Source organism: Dendrobates tinctorius, unplaced genomic scaffold (genome assembly GCF_039654945.1).
Source record: "Dendrobates tinctorius isolate UK_male_01 unplaced genomic scaffold, ASM3965494v1 ptg000184l, whole genome shotgun sequence".
Lineage (NCBI taxonomy): Eukaryota > Metazoa > Chordata > Amphibia > Anura > Dendrobatidae > Dendrobates > Dendrobates tinctorius.
This window is the reverse complement of record NW_027361851.1, coordinates 11,354,109-11,371,487: the sequence shown is the minus strand read 5'-3', so window position 1 is coordinate 11,371,487 and position 17,379 is coordinate 11,354,109. Positions and strand designations below refer to the sequence as shown.

The following is a 17,379-nucleotide window of genomic DNA, read 5'->3' as shown; positions in this document are numbered from 1 at the left end:
TCTAACAATTTTCCGCAGGGGGGTATTTTGGATGACCCACCACTGCTATCAACCTTCCAAGAACTGCGGGGATTTATGTATATCCCACTTTCTCAGTTCCACTTTGGAACTCGCAGCTCTCTGGTGCCCCCCTTACCCTCAGGTCAGTCAGGGAACTGCAGCTAGGATAATTAGTCGCCGGACTGTGCGCGGGCAATTAGACTACTGCAGTAAGGAAATTATCAATGCTGTGGCCGCAGCCCCTCATACAGCAATATAAGACCCTTCCGGACTGCCAACTAGCCTAACCAACCTCACACACCACGCTGCCACCAGCCACACTTTACATAATCAAAGAGGTAATTAAGAGGGTCTGTGGCGAACCCCCAAATTAGTAGCGATTCTCTAAAAAAGGCGCATAGTTCGTTTCTTAGAGCATGGAGACAGAGCTAATAGATTTTATCATTTATTCCCAAAATGTGGGCAGTAATTACATAGATAAAAGTTGCTATAAAGTTGAGACATTAAGTATGTACAGTACAAGTATATGAAAACAACAAGGATTAAAAGCAGAAAGTAACACTTACATGTGCTTAGGTGGTATTAGGCAGACCATGTGGCTGGAGGGATGGGCCGCTTAGCCAAACGTCCCCACTCATCTGGGGTTCATGTCAGCATGGACTCTGCAGCTCCAACTGACTGGAATTTGGTAGGGAATACCTTATAGCCTAGGGCCTGTGACCTCACGAAATGGGTGGTCTGGTGAGGTCCAACCCCCCTTTCTCTAAGTTATGATTTGGCAACAAAACTTAGAATAACTATATCTAAACGAGAAAAGCCCATACCAACACACATAGGGCATCATTGTTTGTGATTTATCGAATAGAATCCAATAACACCAAGCATGCCATAATTAAGACACTCCATTTGGGAGCAATCCATCTCTCAGTTTCTGGAGGTCCGAGAGCCTCGCAGGAGCCACCGTAGCGAAGTCGGGTCCACTCAGATCACAGAAATGTCCGTTTCATTTTTCTGCCGCAACCGGGGCCCATGCTAGCTTAGTTTAATATCTCTCATACTTTTCATTCGGCCTGTCTGAGAACAAAAGAAATGCTTTCCCTTAGCTGTGCAGGGAGGGGGGGGGGAAGGCTTTCTCACTTAAGATTCAGGTCTCACAGAGCTGCCCGCAGGCAGATAGCTGTGGAGGACAAATGCTTACAGAGGAAGTGCCCTATTACCAACAGCTAAAGAGGGGGGAGGCAACTGGGGAATGCTGCAGCTAGATGACAAGCTACTTTCTCATTAGAGTGAAATGGGAGATTTTCATCTGTGTGTGGGGGAAGGGAAGATTCTAGAAGGTTCCAACAAAATCAAATGTTACTTGACATACATCTCTTACATTACAATCATTCATTAACATTCATTGTCCATTCTGCTGGACAGAAAAAGTCTCTGTACAGCTTGTTCTCATCATACAAGTATCAGCTTACTGAGGGAGCAGGTAACAGCTGCTGTCTTTAAAAGTATATGAAGAGGACATATGTCACAAGTTCAATGTGACAGAGGGGTCCAGAAGATCATGATGTCTGATTCAGCCTACTCCTGAACTGATTAGAAGCATTTCACCATCATATTAAACGGTGCGTGTTTCTGCTATCTGTGTATGGGTTCAATCTGTTCAGTTGAGAGTCTTTGAAGCTTTCCTGCTTTGATGATCTCAACTGTTCAGTGTTGGACACTCCTCAGTGCTAAATATACTATTCTCTGGCTATCAAAATTGCCAGAGTTAGTTTTAAACCAACATCATACAGGATAAATGGTGCCTCATCAGAATCCAGACGAATACAGGTGCCAGGAACAAGTGGCTGGATACCACTCCTTAACAATAGCAAAGAAAGAAAAAAAAATATATGCCTACGATTAAGAACTTTATTTGAAACGCGTCAGCATTTAGGGGCTGTGTCCCCGCATGATGTTTTATTCTTGACATGAAAATAAAATATTGAAGATTTTAATGTAGAGACACCTGGTGATGGAACTTTTTTCTTTCTTTGCTTAGTTTTAAACTTCCTGTTGTGGATTTGGAGGTGTCAGTTGAGGAGGCATTTGGAGTATTGTTCTAAACACCATTGCTTGGTGAATTGTCTGTGTGCATACCCTTTTCCTTTCCAATTTCATTTTTCCTTACTTTACTTCCCAGTTTTCCATTCTGTTGTTTGTGAACACATATTTGTATGATTGTTAATCTGGTTTGTGTATTTTTATATACAACTACTCTCCCCTTCCCTGGGTGGAGGAGGGGACAAGTAAGGGCTAATTCAAGAGCTCAGCAAGGTATGAGGCCCTGGCATCTTCACCATTAGAAGCAATCATGGCAGCAAGGATAGCTAGGGCGGCCCTAGCTTTAAGGGATAGTGAAAGACCCCCTATCCCAGAGATATCTAATTACAGTCTCATGACAAAATATTTGGGGGTGGAGGGAACAGCTGCTGTGCTAAAGGAATACCTGGAGGCTAATTTTCACCTTAAAAAGAAAGGACAATAATGAATTGACATTATATACTTACTGTCTTTGCTTAGAAACAAAGAGACAAAATCCTGAAAATCTTCCCTGCTTTCCATAAATTGTGCAATCTTAGAGAAGTAGTAAAGGGAAACACATACATCTTTAGGATTCCTTATGGTGTAGATTGCCTAACACACAAACAAATAAAAATGTTTATGATTTAGAAATTCTTACAATGAAAGAGAAAGCAAAGTTATCATTTAACTGTAAGGAAGTGTATGAGAAAGAAAAAAGGGCACCATTTTTGAAGCATTAGAACAAAATATTTTTTAAATGCTTGGATTCAGATTTAGGAAAACCAGCAACACTTCTCCAAAGGACACATTTTATTTTTGCGGAGACATATTTGTCTCATTTAGGACAATGTAGACTGAAATAGAGATCTATTTTTGAGCATTTTAGCCTCCTTTGTGTTATATGCTTAAAATTCACTTCCTGAAACACCAGCTAAAAAATAAATAGAATACACCTATCCTAGCATAGTAGATTTTCTATACCTCTGCAATATCTTAAGGTCCCTTTACATTTAGCAATGCACCAGCGATCCTGACCACGATATGACCCGGTCAGGATCGCTGGTGCATCGCTAAATATTCGCTAGCAAGCTGCCACTCAGGCAGATCTCACTAGCGACGCAGTGATGCTCGGCGGTCGCTCTTACCTTTCAGACGCGGCGAGGGTGTCCGTATTCCACCCGAGTCCATGGCTCGCTCGTCAGCACCACCAGGAAGCCGACGACGAGAAATGGACCAGGCCGATCTCGCGCGATCAGCGATAACCAGCGGGGGAGCCGGTCGGAGGTAAGTATCACATGTAGCGATATCGCTAGCAATATCGCTGCTGCGTCACAAAATCGGTGATGCTTTAGCGATATCGCTATGTATAAAGCCCCCTTTAGTCCATGAAGTGTTTTTTAATAAAGCATTAGCATTCAAAAGCTCTTAAGATCTGTAGGTGAAGAGAAAAGACAACTCCTTGTGGACACCTCTGATGTTCATTATATCCCAATATTCATTACAAACCTTGGCTTTGGATTTAGCAAACGACTGTGGAAACAGATGGAAAGGAAGATGTGTTGTTATAAGTCGAGGTGATGGTCTGTTCTCAAGCTGGGCCCGTCCACCATGCTGTTCAAGCCAAGGCACTCGATCCCAGCTAAAAGTTGATTTTACTGGTGCAGCATCTCCATTGCTGTAGATGAGAGACAGGATTTCTTGTAGCCATGTGGTGCCTAGAATATAATATGCAAACTAAAATATTATTCTTGGAAGCATATAGAAAGTTTGGATTCCAGCACCAATATTTTCTCAATCGCTAGTGAATCAAAATAAAAAAACCTCAAAAAATCCGTCATCACTAATGATTAGACACCTGTTCTAAAAGCTTGATAAATTACAAATAAATGTATCCTTTGGCATGACTATACCAATTTCATCTGATATATTGAGGAAAAGAAAAGTTTTATAATTACAAAATTTTAGGAAAGGGCAAGGAAATGTAAAGATACTTTTAAGTACGCGAGCATTATACCTGATTTTAAGTCTCATGGAGTATGAAAGTGTATTGCTACCTATTTTAGCAACGTCTTAATAAACATGTTTTTAATTTAATTACTTTTGTATTGCTAATGTTGTTATATTGTGTATTGGTGTGACTAATCAAATGTTCACTTAATCATATTTAGGCTCTGTGCACACGGTGCGGATCCTGCTGCGGATCCGCAGTAGAACTGCAGGTGATGTACAGAACCATTATTGGCTATGTAAAAAAAAAAAAACAGATGTGCACATGCTGCAGACTTTTCCGTGCGGAATAAATGAAGCAGTTTGTCACTTCTTTTGTGCAGTTTTGCTGCAGTTTTCCACCTGCTCCATTCTACAAATCCGCAAGTGGAAAACCGCACAAAAAAGCACTAAATCCACAGGAAAAATGCAGGTCATTTGACCTGCGGATTTAGTAAAATCCACACGGGAGGATCCGCACCGTGTGCACATAGCCTTATAGACATTTTTATCAAAACAAAGATTTTGACAATTGACAGAAAAATTAAAGGAACACTATCATCACAAAATGGCCTTTGAATTAAATTTAATTTGTGTTAAAATTTGGTACTATATTTTGGCAATGTTTGTTTTATTTTTTTACTCATCACAATCTGTATTAAAAATAAAAACAATACATATCTTGCACTTTTCCCACTGATCACTGATTTTTTTTCTAGACTCATACTTCTCTTTGTTTCAGGAAACCACAATTATAAGGCTATGTGCACACGCTGCCGTTTATGCTGCAGTTTTGGCCGCTGCGGATCTGCAGCAGTTCTGCAGACAGTGTACAGTAGCATGTAAACCTATGTGATTTACAATCCGCTGTGCACATGCTGCGGATTTTTAACTGCGGAAAAGCTGCGGTTTTGAATCCGCAGAAAGAAATGACATGTCACTTCTTTTCTGCAGATTCTGCTGCGGTTTACCATCTCCTCCATTGTAGAGGTGATAAGCCGCAGGGGAAAACCGCAGGCCAATCCGCAGATACAAATCCGCAGACCAATCTGCAGCGTGTGCACGTAGCCTTAGGGTGCTTCCATGTTGTGTTTAGGTACCTGTTCAGTGGCCCCATCAGAGCTTATGTATGAACCACTCCCAAATTGTTATCAGACTTATGCACTGACGGGGCCATAGACTGTAATGGTGCTGACAGAGTGAATAAGCGCTCTGACGTGCATCATTTTTCAGGCATGTACAACTACTGGAGGCGGACACTCAGATGTAGTAGACATTGTCTGGGTGTCCAGCTGGGGTAGGCACCATTATAATCTATGGCCCCTTTGGGGCACAGGTCCGAATTCTGTTTTGTGGGAGGCCTCTGTTCAGCTGCACAGGCTGCACCAATGGTATGTCCACCCCTATCATAAGTGTCCATGATGGAAACACACTTTTAAATGTATAACATGCACTGTGTTTTTCTAATGAATTTACCAACTGAATTAATTACCTGATTTGGGATAAGTTATATTGAAAACATCATCATCTCGTGTTTCAAATTCCTTCCATGCATAGTGTAAGCTTTCCTTTGTGTGCACCCCCTGGGGCACTCTTACATCCTCAAAATCCATATAGTGTGCATATTCCATAATGATGAAAAGATTTTCTTGGGAAAAAAAAAATCTGAAGTAAGAACCCGGTCACACTTTCACAATTAGCTTTTTTTTTATGCATTTTGTACTTAAAATCATCTTAGCCAAAAATAGCACTAGATCCCAGAAGTTTTCTTTAATAGTTCTACTTCCTGTCATCCATTGAATACACAGACATCTCAAGTTCACCAGAGTAAGGGCCCCATCACACATAGCTGAGTCACAAGTTTTGTGACGCAACAGCGATCTCACCAGCGAGATCGCTGTGTGTGACAGCGATCAGCGACCGGCCCCCCTGCTGGTATCGCTGATCCCTGTAGGAAACCACTGGACATTTCTTTCGTCACTGGTCTCCCTCTGGCCCTCACGCATCGCTGCATGTGACAGGCGGGAGACCAGCGATCAGCTGGTAACTAACGTACACATCGGGTATCCAAGGGACGTGCGGTGCTTAGAAACCCTCTGTGTACCTTAGTTACCAGCGCGCTGATGCAGGGAGCTGGTAACTAAGGTACACACCGGGTTTCTAAGGGACGCACATCCCTTGGATACCCGATGTGTACCTTAGTTACCAGCTCCCTGCATCAGCGCGCTGGTAACTAAAGTGCGCGGCGTCGCTGAGCTAATCGCTAGTGAAGCTGTCTGTGTAACAGCTAACCAGCGATCACATAGCGACTCACCAGCGATCCTGACACGTTGATATGGTTGTTGGGATCGCTGGTGAGTCGCTATGTGTGACGGTACCCTAAGAGTCTTTTCTTATGCATATAAAGGGAGAATCCTAAAGAAATCACACCCTCCCCCTCTGTGAGCAGTACATTTGCTTAGTGATTAGCACAGTTTATACAGATTGACTGGCGGCATGAAACATCTACCCATCGGTAAACCTTTACAGATCGGTGGTCGTTTAAATGCCTTTGTAAACATGCAGACCAAAACAATCGATGTGCACTGAGCAATCTGTCATACAGCACTCAGAGCACATAGGCTTCCATTGCTTTCCAAGGTACGAGTCTTGAGTGTATAGGATGATGCTCTACCAACAGCTAAGACTTTTTATGATGTGTAAAAGATCTTTTCACCCATCAAACTAGTATTTTACTCATTTATCAGATGTTTTCGTAGCCTGTTTAAATAGCAAAATAACCGTAAAATTATCACTTTTAAAGGACACTCATTCACAAGTATACAGCATACACTTCATTCAGTGTAAATGCAGTTGAAAGGGAATCTCTCTTCCTAGAGCCATCACTCTTATTTTTCTATCAACATAGACATGAGGGCTTGTTTTTTATGGAACGAGTTGTAGTTTTGAATGACACAATTAATTTTACCATATATTGTACAAGAAAATAGAAAAAAAATCCAACTGGGTAGAAGGAAGAGAGGGAAGGGAGTGGGGAATAAACAACCTTGTACAGGTACGGAAAAAATGTAAAAACTAGAGAACACACAAATAGGCATAAAATAACATATCGAATAACAACATAAAAGGAAAGGAAAAAAAAAAATAAATAAATAAAAAAAAAAAAATCGACAATTCTTATTATGGGGTAACATTCTTGGAAGGAGATACAGCATCCCAGAACTAGAGCGCCCAAGTTTAAACCTCAAAATATGACGCCTCTTGTTGAGTCTATTTGATATGAAATTTGCTGTTCCAGGTCTTCCATTTTTTTATATATTTGTGGATGTGATTGTTGTTAATCGCAAATCTGCGTTTTCATTTATATCTATTTTCAATTGGGGCAAAAGGGGAGTGATTTGATCTATTATTCTGAAAAACAGAATGGACCACACGTCCAAAACTTATACACTGATCTAATACCGCTAGGCAAAAATATATATAACTGAACATGAGGTTCTTAGTTTAACATTCTGATCAGACTGTAAGAAGCCCACTGCCATGTTACGCAGACCTCTTAGTGAGTACCTATTTCCGTAACGGATCGGAGTCTTGTGCCAAACATCGCCGCAGCAACAAAGCACCAGCAGGGCGGATGGCCGTGTGCCTCACAGCACCCATGCTGCAAGACTGAGTCCCCATGACTTCAGACCATGAGACCCCACCAGCACTGAACCACAGCAAAAATGGCCACCACACAGTACCCACACCAAATGAAAGGAGCACTGAAACTCACCTTCCTCAAGCTCTGCAGTGAGAGCAGAAATGAGCTTCCAGTGCCAAATAGGAGGAGTGCACATCCAAAGAAAAAAAAAGGACAGATCATGCAATATGCTGAAAAAAGAATGGACAGCACCTCCAAAAATCACACATTGATCTAATGCCACTAAGCAAATATATATATCTGAAAATGAGGTTATTAGTTTAACCCCTTTCCTACAATGGACGTAATATTCCGTCCATGTGACCATGGACCTAATTCCCATGGACGGAATATTACGTCATAGCGATCAACAGCGCCCACGTGGTGAGCGTCACTGATCGTGGCAGGGTGTCAGCTGATTATCACAGCTGACACCCGGCACAATGTGTCAGGGGCGGTCACGGACCGCCCCTGACACGTTAACCCCTTGCACACATCCCTGCAGGTCCCCGGATCCAAGATGGCGACGGGACCTTCGGGGGCCTGCAGGGAGCTGGCTTCCTCAGTGCCTGCAAAGCGCAGGCACGAGGAAGCCTTGTGCAGTGCCTGTAACAGATCGCTGATCTGTCACAGTGATCTGTGATGTGACAGATCAGCGATCTGTCACATGACAGTTATGTCCCCCCTGGGACAATGTAATAAAGTTAAAAAAAAAGTGTAAAAATAATTAAAAAAAAATATTCCCAAATAAATTCATTTTTTGGAAATAAAAAAAAACAAAACAATAAAAGTACACATATTTGGTATCGCCGCATCCGTAAAGACCCGCCCTATGAAATTGTCCCATTAGTTAACCCCTTTAGCGAACTCCTTAAAAAATAAAAATAAAAAACGAAGCAAAAAATAATGATTTATTATCATACCGCCGAACATAAAGTGCAATAACGCGCAATCAAAAGGACGCATATAAATATCCATGGTACCGCTGAAAACGTCATCTTTTCCCGCAAAAAATGAAGTGCCATACAGCATCATCAGCAAAAAAATAAAAAAGTTATAGCTCACAGAATAAAGCGATGCAAAAATAATTATTTTTTATATAAAATTGTTTTCATTGCATAAAAGCGCCAAAACATAAAAAAAACCTAAATGAGGTATCGCTGTAACTGTACTGACCCGAAGAATAAAACCGTCTTATCAATTTTACCACAGGCGGAACGGTGTAAACGCACCCCCCAAAAGAAATTCATGAAACGCTGGTTTTTGTTCATTCTGCGTCCCAAAAATCGGAATAAAACGATCAAAAGATGTCACATGCCCGAAAATGATACCAATAAAAATGTCAACTCGTCCCGCAAAAAATAAGACCTCACATGACTCGGTGGGTCAAAATATGTAAAAATTATAGCTCTCAATATGTGGTGATGCAAAAACTATTTTTACAATAAAAAGCGTCTTTTAGCGTGTGACAGCTGCCAAATATAAAAACCGCCATAAATAGTAAATCAAACCCCCCGCTATCACCCCCTTAGTTAGGGAAACATAATAAAATAAAAAAAGTATTTATTTCCATTTTCCCATTAGAGTTAGGGTTAGGGCTAGGGTTAGGGCTGAGATTAGGGTTAGGGGTGTGTTGGGGTTAGGGTTGGAGTTATAATTGGGGGATTTCCACTGTTTGGGCACATCAGGTGCTCTCCAAATGCAACAAGTAGAGTTGAGCGAAACGGGTCGAAAAATTTCAAAAGTCACCGACTTTTGGCAAAGTCGGGTTTCATGAAACGAAACCCGACCCTACGATGAGGTCGGCCACGAGATCGGCGACTTACGCGCCAAAGTCGCGTTTCAAAAGTTTGTTTTGCGCTCTTTTTCAGCCAATCAGGATCCACGGACACTGTGGGCAACGTGATGACATAGGCAGGGGTCACCACCATCTTTCAGAAGGGCATGCAAGTGATTGGCTTGCTTTGGTGGGCGTCACAGGGGGTATAAAAGGGCGTGCACGCCGACCGCCATCTTACTTCTGCCGATATCAGTATAGGGAGAGGTTGCTGCTGATTCTGTAGGGAGAGCGTTAGGCAGGGAAGAAGACAAAAAAACTGCTTCTGCTGCTAGCGATTTGGCCTGCACAACACACCAGTCACTGTGTGTGCAGTGCAAGGGGAGGCTATATAGTGGTGTATCAGTGGTGTTGGTTGTTGGGCTGCCTTCTAAGGCTTCCTGACATTCCTGCATTGCTGTTTACCCACTGCTCCGCAAACTGCTTTTTTAAAAGCAATCCCAATTTTTTTTTTTGTCCTGCTGAGAAGAAAAAAAACCTGCTTCTGCTGCTAGCGATTTGGCCAGTACAACACACCAGTCACTGTGTGTGCAGTGCAAGGGGAGGCTATATAGTGGTGTATCAGTGGTGTTGGTTGTTGGGCTGCCTTCTAAGGCTTCCTGACATTCCTGCATTGCTGTTTACCCACTGCTCCGCAAACTGCTTTTTTAAAAGCAATCCCAATTTTTTTTTTTGTCCTGCTGAGAAGCAAAAAAACCTGCTTCTGCTGCTAGCGATTTGGCCTGTACAACACACCAGTCACTGTGTGTGCAGTGCAAGGGGAGGCTATATAGTGGTGTATCAGTGGTGTTGGTTGTTGGGCTGCCTTCTAAGGCTTCCTGACATTCCTGAATTGCTGTTTAACCACTGCTCCGCAAACTGCTTTTTTAAAAACAATCCCAATTTTTTTTTTGTCCTGCTGAGAAGAAAAAAAAACTGCTTCTGCTGCTAGCGATTTGGCCTGTACAACACACCAGTCACTGTGTGTGCAGTGCAAGGGGAGGCTATATAGTGGTGTATCAGTGGTGTTGGTTGTTGGGCTGCCTTCTAAGGCTTCCTGACATTCCTGCATTGCTGTTTACCCACTGCTCCGCAAACTGCTTTTTTAAAAGCAATCACATTTTTTTTTTTTTGTCCTGCTGAGAAGAAAAAAAAACTGCTTCTGCTGCTAGCGATTTGGCCTGCACAACACACCAGTCACTGTGTGTGCAGTGCAAGGGGAGGCTATATTGTGGTGTATCAGTGGTGTTGGTTGTTGGGCTGCCTTTTAAGGCTTCCTGACAGGCTGGCATTGCTGTTTACCCACTGCTCTGCAAACTGATTTTTTAAAAGCAATCCAATCTCCCTTATCCTCTAGTCACTTTTGTCACAGCTGTGCCATCGAGCCTGTGACATAGCGCTCAGATATCAGTGGGCCTCACACAATCCAAAAGTGTCCAGTGTCCACAAGTGTGTGCAGAAATTCAAAATCTCCTTTATCCTCTAGTCACTTTTGTCACAGCTGTGCCATCGAGCCTGTGACATAGCGCTCAGATATCAGTGGGCCTCACACAATCCAAAAGTGTCCAGTGTCCACAAGTGTGTGCATAAATTCAAAATCTCCCTTATCCTCTAGTCACTTTGGTCACAGCTGTGCCATCGAGCCTGTCACATAGCGCTCAGATATTCATTGGGCCTCACACAATCCAAAAGTGTCCAGTGTCCACAAGTGTGTGCAGAAATTCAAAATCTCCCTTATCCTCTCGTCACTTTTGTCACAGCTGTGCCATCGAGCCTGTCACATAGCGCTCAGATATCAGTGGGCCTCACACAATCCAAAAGTGTCCAGTGTCCACAAGTGTGTGCAGAAATTCAAAATCTCCCTTATCCTCTCGTCACTTTTGTAACAGCTGTGCCATCGAGCCTGTGACATAGCGCTCAGATATCAGTGGGCCTCACACAATCCAAAAGTGTCCAGTGTCCACAAGTGTGTGCAGAAATTCAAAATCTCCTTTATCCTCTAGTCACTTTGGTCACAGCTGTGCCATCGAGCCTGTCACATAGCGCTCAGATATTCATTGGGCCTCACACATCCAAAAGTGTCCAGTGTCCACAAGTGTGTGCAGAAATTCAAAATCTCCTTTATCCTCTAGTCACTTTGGTCACAGCTGTGCCATCGAGCCTGTCACATAGCGCTCAGATATTCATTGGGCCTCACACAATCCAAAAGTGTCCAGTGTCCACAAGTGTGTGCAGAAATTCAAAATCTCCCTTATCCTCTCGTCACTTTTGTCACAGCTGTGCCATCGAGCCTGTGACATAGCGCTCAGATATTCATTGGGCCTCACACAATCCAAAAGTGTCCAGTGTCCACAAGTGTGTGCAGAAATTCAAAATCTCCCTTATCCTCTAGTCACTTTGGTCACAGCTGTGCCATCGAGCCTGTCACATAGCGCTCAGATATCAGTGGGCCTCACACAATCCAAAAGTGTCCAGTGTCCACAAGTGTCTGCAGAAATTCAAAATCTCCCTTATCCTCTAGTCACTTTGGTCACAGCTGTGCCATCGAGCCTGTCACATAGCGCTCAGATATTCATTGGGCCTCACACAATCCAAAAGTGTCCAGTGTCCACAAGTGTGTGCAGAAATTCAAAATCTCCCTTATCCTCTCGTCACTTTTGTCACAGCTGTAACATCGAGCCTGTCACATAGCGCTCAGATATCAGTGGGACTCACACAATCCAAAAGTGTCCAGTGTCCACAAGTGTGTGCAGAAATTCAAAATCTCCCTTATCTTCTAGTCACTTTGGTCACAGCTGTGCCATCGAGCCTGTCACATAGCGCTCAGATATCAGTGGGCCTCACACAATCCAAAAGTGTCCAGTGTCCACAAGTGTGTGCAGAAATTCAAAATCTCCCTTATCCTCTCGTCACTTTTGTCACAGCTGTGCCATCGAGCCTGTCACATAGCGCTCATATATTCATTGGGCCTCACACAATCCAAAAGTGTCCAGTGTCCACAAGTGTGTGCAGAAATTCAAAATCTCCTTTATCCTCTAGTCACTTTGGTCACAGCTGTGCCATCGAGCCTGTCACATAGCGCTCAGATATCAGTGGGCCTCACACAATCCAAAAGTGTCCAGTGTCCACAAGTGTGTGCAGAAATTCAAAATCTCCCTTATCCTCTAGTCACTTTGGTCACAGCTGTGCCATCGAGCCTGTCACATAGCGCTCAGATATCAGTGGGCCTCACACAATCCAAAAGTGTCCAGTGTCCACAAGTGTCTGCAGAAATTCAAAATCTCCCTTATCCTCTCGTCACTTTTGTCACAGCTGTGCCATCGAGCCTGTCACATAGCGCTCAGATATTCATTGGGCCTCACACAATCCAAAAGTGTCCAGTGTCCACAAGTGTGTGCAGAAATTCAAAATCTCCCTTATCCTCTAGTCACTTTGGTCACAGCTGTGCCATCGAGCCTGTCACATAGCGCTCAGATATTCATTGGGCCTCGCACAATCCAAAAGTGTCCAGTGTCCATAAGTGTGTGCAGAAATTCAAAATCTCCTTTATCCTCTAGTCACTTTGGTCACAGCTGTGCCATCGAGCCTGTCACATAGCGCTCAGATATCAGTGGGCCTCACACAATCCAAAAGTGTCCAGTGTCCACAAGTGTCTGCAGAAATTCAAAATCTCCCTTATCCTCTCGTCACTTTTGTCACAGCTGTGCCATCGAGCCTGTCACATAGCGCTCAGATATCAGTGGGCCTCACACAATCCAAAAGTGTCCAGTGTCCACAAGTGTCTGCAGAATTTCAAAATCTCCCCTGTCCTATAGACACCTTGTACCTTGTTTTACATTACTATATAGTTTGTTGGATTTTGTCTACATTTCTACCAAAAATGAGGAAAGCTGGTGGAAGAGGCCGTGGAATTGGGCGGGGGTTGGCAGCTGGTAATGATGGTGTTGGTGGTGGATCTGATGGTAGTGGCAAGAGCAAAATAGGACCGAATGCAGGAGGTGTTGAGCCTGCGTCATCGTCTGGCTACATAAGGCCTCGAACGCTTAGTTTTCGAGGAGTTGGCAAACCGCTTTTAAAGCCAGAGCATCAGTAAAATGTTTTGTCTTACATTGCTGACTCAGCCTCCAGCTCTATCGCCTCCTCTTCTTCAGTTGTAAAAAGTAAAAGCACTGAGTCGTCATTGGAGGCTCATGTTCATGAACCACACCTTTCCTTGTGTACTTCACCCCAACCAAGATTGAAGGATGACGCAGGCCATACTACTGATTACTCCATGGAGCTGTTTTCACATACCATGCCTGGATTATCAAGTCAAATGGTGAATTACCCAGGCCAAGATGAATCTGACATGGAGTGCACTGATGCACAGCCGCTGATGGATGATTCTGCTGGTACATTCACTCAGAGCACTACATTGTCCTCGCAGTGTACAGAGCCAGATTCTGACCCTGATGAGACTCAGGTGCCCCTTCCCGCACACTATACCACCATACACGGTGACACAGAGGAAGGTGCACATGACATAGAAGAGGAGGTGATGGATGACCCAGTTGTTGACCCAGATTGGCATCCATTGGGGGAAGAGGGTGCTGCTTCCAATAGCTCAGATGAGGAGCATCCACAGCAGACATCGACATCGCAACAGCTGTTATCTGGCAGGCCCGGAGCACTCCAAAGACAGGTTCCAAACATCAAAAGAGTTGCTTGACAGCTTGTCCAGAGGGTCAAAAGATCACAGTGTGCTAGGCCGCAAAATGTCTGCCAAAGTAGGAAGAGTGCAGTGTGGCACTTTTTTGACCAAAATCCTCATGATCAGGCCAAGGTTATCTGTAAGAAGTGCGCAAAGACCTTTAGCCGAGGGAAAAATCTGAAAAATGTGAATACCAGTTGCATGCTTAGACATTTAACCAGCATGCACTTGCAAGCGTGGACACAACACCAAACCTCAAGTGCCACATGTGCAACTGATCACAACGAAGGTAGTCAGCAACGCTACATTGTTTCCCCCACTGTAAGCCCACCGGTTAGCACAGCAGCAAATGTTGAGGTTTCGTTGCAAGGCCACAGCAGTCTGGGAATCCCACTGTTATATCAACGAAAGACTGATTCTAGGCCATCAGAAAGAACACCAACTCCATCACCATCATCAACCCTCTCTCAGTCCGCCCTGTCCACCGCTACTTCCACCATATGCAGCTCTCAAGTCCAGTTCACCCTCCCAGACACTATGAGTAGGTCAAGAAAGTACTCAGTCTCTCATCCGCGTACACTGGGTTTGAACGCCCACATTGCCAAACTAATCTCGTTTGAGATGATGCCCTTTCGGTTGGTGGAAAGCACAGCTTTCCGCGAACTCATGGCCTATGCAGTACCACGCTATGACCTACCCAGTCGCCACTTCTTCTCTCGCAAAGCCATCCCAGCCCTCCACCATCATGTGAAAGACCGCATTGTCCATGCACTCAAGCAGTCAGTGAGCGGAAAGGTGCACCTCACAACTGATGCATGGTCCATTCGGCATGGCCAGGGCCGTTATGTGTCCATCACTGCGCACTGGGTTAATGTGGTGGATGCAGGGTCCACAGGGGACAGCGGTGGTGGGACAGTGCTGCCTAGCCCACGGTATAGGAAACAGTTGGCTGTAGGCGTTCGACCCTCCTCCTCCAGAAGCGAAAGCTCGTCCACAGAGCGCAGTCGTACGAGCACTCCATCTGCAGCTGCCACTGTTGCACACGATGTGTCCCCCTATCGAGCAGCTAGTGGAAAGCGTCAGCAGGCTGTGTTGCAGATGATGTGTTTGGGCAACAGACACACCGCCGAGGTGCTGTCCGAGTACTTGAAGCGACAAACTGAGTCATGGCTGGGCAGTGTACATCTTGAGGCAGGCAAGGTAGTTAGTGATAACGGCCGTAATTTTGTGGCAGCCATAGCCCTTTCAAAACTCAGCCATATACCTTGCTTGGCTCACACCTTGAACCTGGTGGTGCACTGCTTCCTCAAAAATTATCCGGAGTTAACAGCCCTGCTCCAGAAGGTGCGAAGACTGTGCGCGCACATCCGCCGGTCGACTGTACACTCCTTTCGTATGCAGAAGCTGCAGCGATTGCTCCACCTTCCCAACCACCGCCTCATTATCGACATTGCAACAAGGTGGAACTCCACCCTGCACATGGTGGAGCGGCTGTGCGAGCAGAGGCAGGCCATAATGCATTTGTGGGAGGATACACGGCCAGGCACTTTGAAAGCAGACATGGAGTTGACAGGTGTGCAGTGGTCGAAGCTGAAAGACCTCTGTAAAGTCCTTCAGTGTTTTGAGGAATGCACACGGCTGGTAAGCGCAGACGACGCCATCCTAAGCATGAGCATCCCACTTATGCGTCTGCTCATGCAAACTTTGACGCACCTTAAGGAGCAGGCGTCTGCAGCCAATGTTGATGAGGAGGAAGAGGAGGAGGGAATCCTTGATGACATTCAGCCATTGTCTGCTCAGGGACCTCTCCTGGACGAGGTGGAGGAAGAAGAGGAGGAGGAGGAGGATGATGGGGATGATTACTTAGGGGAGGAGGATGCATCTCGTGGGGCAAGTGAAAATGTTGGCATGGCAAGGTCTGGTACAGGGTTTGTGCGTGACTGGAGGGATGTGGATTTGCCAGAAAGTGCTCCTCCACCCAGCACTCGCAGTGCATCATTGACACCGGGAACATTGGCCCACATGTCAGATTATGCCTTGCAGATCCTAAAAAGGGACCCACGCATTGCCAAAATGATGAACGATGACGACTACTGGTTGGCCAGCATCCTGGATCCACGCTATAAAGGCAAATTACAAAACATCATGCCACAGGAGAACCTTGACCTAATATTGGCTAATAAACAAGCAACTCTGGTAAATCGGTTGCTTGAGGCATTCCCAGCACACAGCAGCGGTGATGGTTCTCACACGAGCCGTACGGGCCGGGGGCAGCTTGGCAGAGGTGTTCGTGGTGCACACAGCAGAAGTGGCGTTGGAGACAGGGGTTTCATGACAATGTTGTGGACTGATTTTTCAAGTACCGCTCACACAACTGGTAATACTGCATCGATGGAAAGTGACAGGAGACAGCAGTTGTCAACTATGGTTACAAACTACTTTTCCTCCCATATCGATGTTCTCCCACACAGGTCATTCCCCTTTGACTATTGGGCAGCTAAACTGGACACCTGGCTTGAATTGGCACAATATGCCTTACAGGAGCTCGCTTGCCCAGCTGCAAGTGTGCTATCGGAAAGAGTCTTCAGTGCAGCTGGATCAATCCTGACAGAAAAAAGGACCCGTCTGTCAACCCAAAATGTGGATGATCTAACCTTCATTAAAATGAACCATGCATGGGTTTCCAAGGATTTTGTCCCACCTTCCCCTGATGACACATAGGGTGACAGAAAAATGGCTTGCTTTGGTCCACCTCTTCCTGGGACTTCACCTATTTCGCCTTTTGCATCAGCTGAATGTCCAACATCAACATATGCCACTTTCTAAAACTCCCTAACTGTGCTGCCTCCCCCCCCCATGGCTGGGGTCACCACCTAGCGCACGACACCGTGCGAGTGCCGTTGCCCTGGACAGGTGGGTAGGCCAACTCTTGGGTGCGGGCACTGGCATAGGGTCCCTCATAGTGCAATCAAGTGTCTCTGATGGTGGTGGTGCACACCCGCCGTCAGACACACCGCCGTACTATGAGGGGCCCAGTGCCAGTACCGACGCCCACGAGTGGGCCCCCCTTGCTTGGGCAGGGCCCCAGCATTTGCAATCTTTACCTCTCCCTGCTCCTCTGCTGTGTAATCTGGGCTGTCAAAT

General features: G+C 45.1%; 1 protein-coding gene across 4 annotated transcripts in view; it reads right to left on the bottom strand.

Annotated features, from left to right (window-relative positions):
- The window catches only part of LOC141055129 (3-beta-hydroxysteroid sulfotransferase-like), a 112,124-nt gene that overhangs the window by 28,464 nt on the left and 66,281 nt on the right, over window positions 1-17,379 (bottom strand). For 2 of the 4 annotated variants that reach the window (XM_073552104.1, XM_073552103.1), the window contains 3 exons: window positions 5,540-5,695; window positions 3,568-3,776; window positions 2,547-2,673 (listed from right to left, as the gene is read on the bottom strand). In XM_073552104.1, the coding sequence (XP_073408205.1) occupies window positions 2,547-2,673; window positions 3,568-3,776; window positions 5,540-5,678 (475 nt within the window). In that variant the 5' untranslated portion in view covers window positions 5,679-5,695. Of the gene's footprint in view, window positions 1-2,546; window positions 2,674-3,567; window positions 3,777-5,539; window positions 5,696-7,614; window positions 7,772-7,822; window positions 8,164-17,379 lie in introns of those variants that run through there. The other 2 variants (XM_073552101.1, XM_073552102.1) reach the window with 2 other exon arrangements.